This window comes from Laetiporus sulphureus, assembly GCF_001632365.1.
Source record: "Laetiporus sulphureus 93-53 unplaced genomic scaffold LAESUscaffold_143, whole genome shotgun sequence".
In the NCBI taxonomy this organism is placed as follows: domain Eukaryota; kingdom Fungi; phylum Basidiomycota; class Agaricomycetes; order Polyporales; family Laetiporaceae; genus Laetiporus; species Laetiporus sulphureus.
In genome coordinates, this window is record NW_024468652.1 from 342 (window position 1) to 3,593 (window position 3,252).

General features: G+C 48.2%; 1 protein-coding gene across 1 annotated transcript; it reads left to right on the forward strand.

The window, feature by feature from the left end:
* Positions 1 to 292: 292 nt before the first annotated feature.
* Positions 293 to 3,088, forward strand: LAESUDRAFT_765324 (uncharacterized protein; the record flags this gene model as incomplete). The annotated part of the gene is made up of 1 exon (XM_040913640.1): positions 293 to 3,088. One exon carries the CDS (start codon positions 293 to 295, stop codon positions 3,086 to 3,088), a length of 2,796 nt encoding a protein of 931 aa, XP_040757370.1.
* Positions 3,089 to 3,252: the final 164 nt, after the last annotated feature.

Genomic DNA, 3,252 nt, shown 5'->3' on the forward strand with positions numbered 1-3,252 from the left:
AAGGAAGGGGAGCCTGTGTGGTCATCCACGCATCTGTGTGGTTCAAGTAAAATCTGTGTGTCTATCGAACTCAAACACTAGCGGTTACCCGTGTGGTAATCCAGAAGAGAAGCCCTCAACTGAGGCACACGTTGAAGACGTGCTAAAGCCCTTCCCAGGGAAGGCAATTCGGAATCAAGAAGATTCAAGGAACTAGCGGTAGTCCGTGTGACTATCCAGAAGAACTCTGTGTGGAGACACGGACCTGTGCGGTCGATAAACAATTGATCAAGGGCCACCAAGAAAAGGCAAGATGTCGTATCGCGAAAATAAAGAATACGAATCGGACTCCGGAGATGAGCCGGTAGGCTATCAAGGAGACAAAGGATACATGACGCCGTTGTCATGGAACGATGCAACCAATGAAGAATTGGATTGGTTCGCAGACGTCAGGAATACACGAGCCATTGCATTGCGAAGACGACAACGGCTGGGGAACCTTACAACCCCAGAAGAACAGCAGGAGCTCCGAGAGCTCGAACATGACGTTGAAGAAATTCAACGGGTTATTAATAATCGGAAGGACATTGCGAAGGATTTCGAGGACGAATTCCTAACGCATACGGACCTTCCTAGGGGAGAAGTAATACAAGTCGATCCAAGGCCAGAGGACGCCGAAGGATCAAACAAGGATAAAGGACGGGAGGAATGGAATCCTCTCGGCATCAATCCAAGTTTACTAAGGAGTAGTGACTCCAGCGTTACGCCAACATCCAGGAAGCCCTACGATGGGTTAGGATTATGGAAAGGAGTCAGGACGACACCTTTGACCAGAACATCCTCGGAAGGAGGAAGGCCAGCAATGCCCGTCGAAGTACCACTACGGCCGCAGTCGGCCATGGCGCAAACAGGTAGTTTGGGAACTACTGGTCAAAATCCCATCAAAGCACGATACGATCCAGCCAATGGACCACCAGTGCATCCAGGACCGACATGTCTGGAATTCCAGTGGCAGGAATACCTCCTGGAAATGAATCTCTACGCGCTGTATAATTCTGCACAACCAGAATTGGAAAAGGAGGAATTACAGCTAGGCGAGATCCGACCGTTCGCAGGAGATAAGCGAACATTTACATCATTCCTCCAGGCTGGAGAACGACATCTCCAGGCAAACATCCACATATATAACGACGACTATAGTCAAATCACGTTCATCCTATCCCACTTCGAACCTGGTTCGGCAGCAGCAAAATGGGTCGAATCATGGGAAGCAGCGATGATCGCGTCTACAGGAAGATCGGATGATTTAGGACTTTATCGCGACTTTCGGATGACACTCCAAGAAAAGTATGGAGGAGTCGCGACCAAGGACCAAGCATGGCAAACGCTACTCGACAACCAGTGTAGGCAGAAGAAAGGAAAGGTCGACGATTACATCGGGAATCTCGACATCCTATTTCGCTATGCTGAAATCGATGACGACTATACCAAGCTCGTTTATTTCAAGCGAGGCTTGGAATCAAAGTTGGCAGAGAAAGTCTTCCTTACTCCGAACCCTCCAACCACGTATGAGGATGCTTGCGACAGTGCAAGACAAGTCAACGACCTTCGAAATGTCCATAAAGGAAAAAGCAACATCTTCGACTTCATCACGCATACGAATCAGGATGATTCAATGGATGCAGGAGAATCGATGGATATAGATGATCCCAATGCGATGGACATCGACAGGGCACGACGAATACGACAAGTACGGAACCTTCCAGTCAAGAAACGCCTATGCTATAGGTGCAGAAAGCCAGGGCACGAAATGGATCAATGTCCCGCAAAGAAGCCAAACATCGATCGAACCCTGCCCGTACAAGCCGTATCAAAGAAGAAGCAGAAGACGACTTCTTCAATAAAGAAGAAGGATGAGCGCGCATCTATCGGATCAAAAGAATCAATAAAGGATTCAGCCCGTGGATCAAAAGAACCCTCAAAAGATCCGTCGATCACGAAGAAGATGCAAAAGCAGATTGAGCAATTAGTAACGAAGTTGGTCAATGCAAAGCTTGTCAAACTTCTTCTCGAAGGTGACAATCGAGACCACCGTGTCGATCAGAAGAAGAAGGAAGCCGAAGAAGACGACGACGAACCTATGGATATCGATCGAATGTCTGAACATATTCTTGGCATGAATACCATTCGAATTGGTGCCATACGTACTCATCCATCGCATCACGATCAGACGGCCTTCCCTACGTCAATATGGAAGGAAGTCCTTATGTCATCACTCGATCTCAGTCAAAAAGAATGGCATGGTATCAAGGCCATTGTCCAAAGGAAATTTGACAAGAGACGACAAGGAGATAACGATGACAGTACTTCATCGTCTACATCTTCCTCTTCAGCAGATAGTATGCCTGACCAGCATACGACGACGTGTCCTAACCAGAAGGGAAAAAAGAAGAAGACAACGCAGCGGCAGTCGACTAAGTCAGGCCAGCAGTCTTCACCTTCCATTAACCAATGGATCAACCAGCCATTCAAAGGAACTCGCGAAGACTCTCGCCGTTCACAATCCGGACAAGGACAGTTCTCTGGACGATGCTGGAACTGCAATTGCATTGGACATCATGCATTTGAATGTCCAAAGACGCCTCGGATGGACACTACTTCCGAAAACAGTATCCGATCACGGTCACGACCATTGCAAAAGAACGACCGATGGAATGCAGGACGAATCCCCGATTCGCTATCACCCAAGCATCCCAAAGCAGCCTATGCACGAAACTCCAGTATTGATTCTTCGAATCCAAGCACTGGCAGTAATGCGAAGCAAGGAACTTCTCTAAGTCCCTCAAGCCCTCAAGTGCATCGCAGTGGACGTACTGTCGAGTTGTTCAACAGTGATTCTGAATCATCCAGCACCAATCAGAAGTCTTGGGCAGATCAAGTCGAAGAACGATACTTGTCTTTGGGCAGTCCTGCACCAGAACAGTCAAGCATCGGCACGAATGATCAATCCTCCACTGAATCACACGACAGCTCCACGCATACTGTTTCAAGAATACTTCCTTCCTCGAAGCGGAAGCGCAGACGGAGAAGACAGGATCTTACGGTTTAATTGCCAAAGGGTCTTGGCGGTTGGAGAGGGAAGCTTGTGTTACGAAACGTACCGTCGCTCATGGTCACGTGATCCCCATGGACAAGCGCCTAGAAGAGACGCCCAATCACAGTCAGGTGATATCAGTCACTATGTGACCGAGGATAGCCTCTAGTCACTATGTG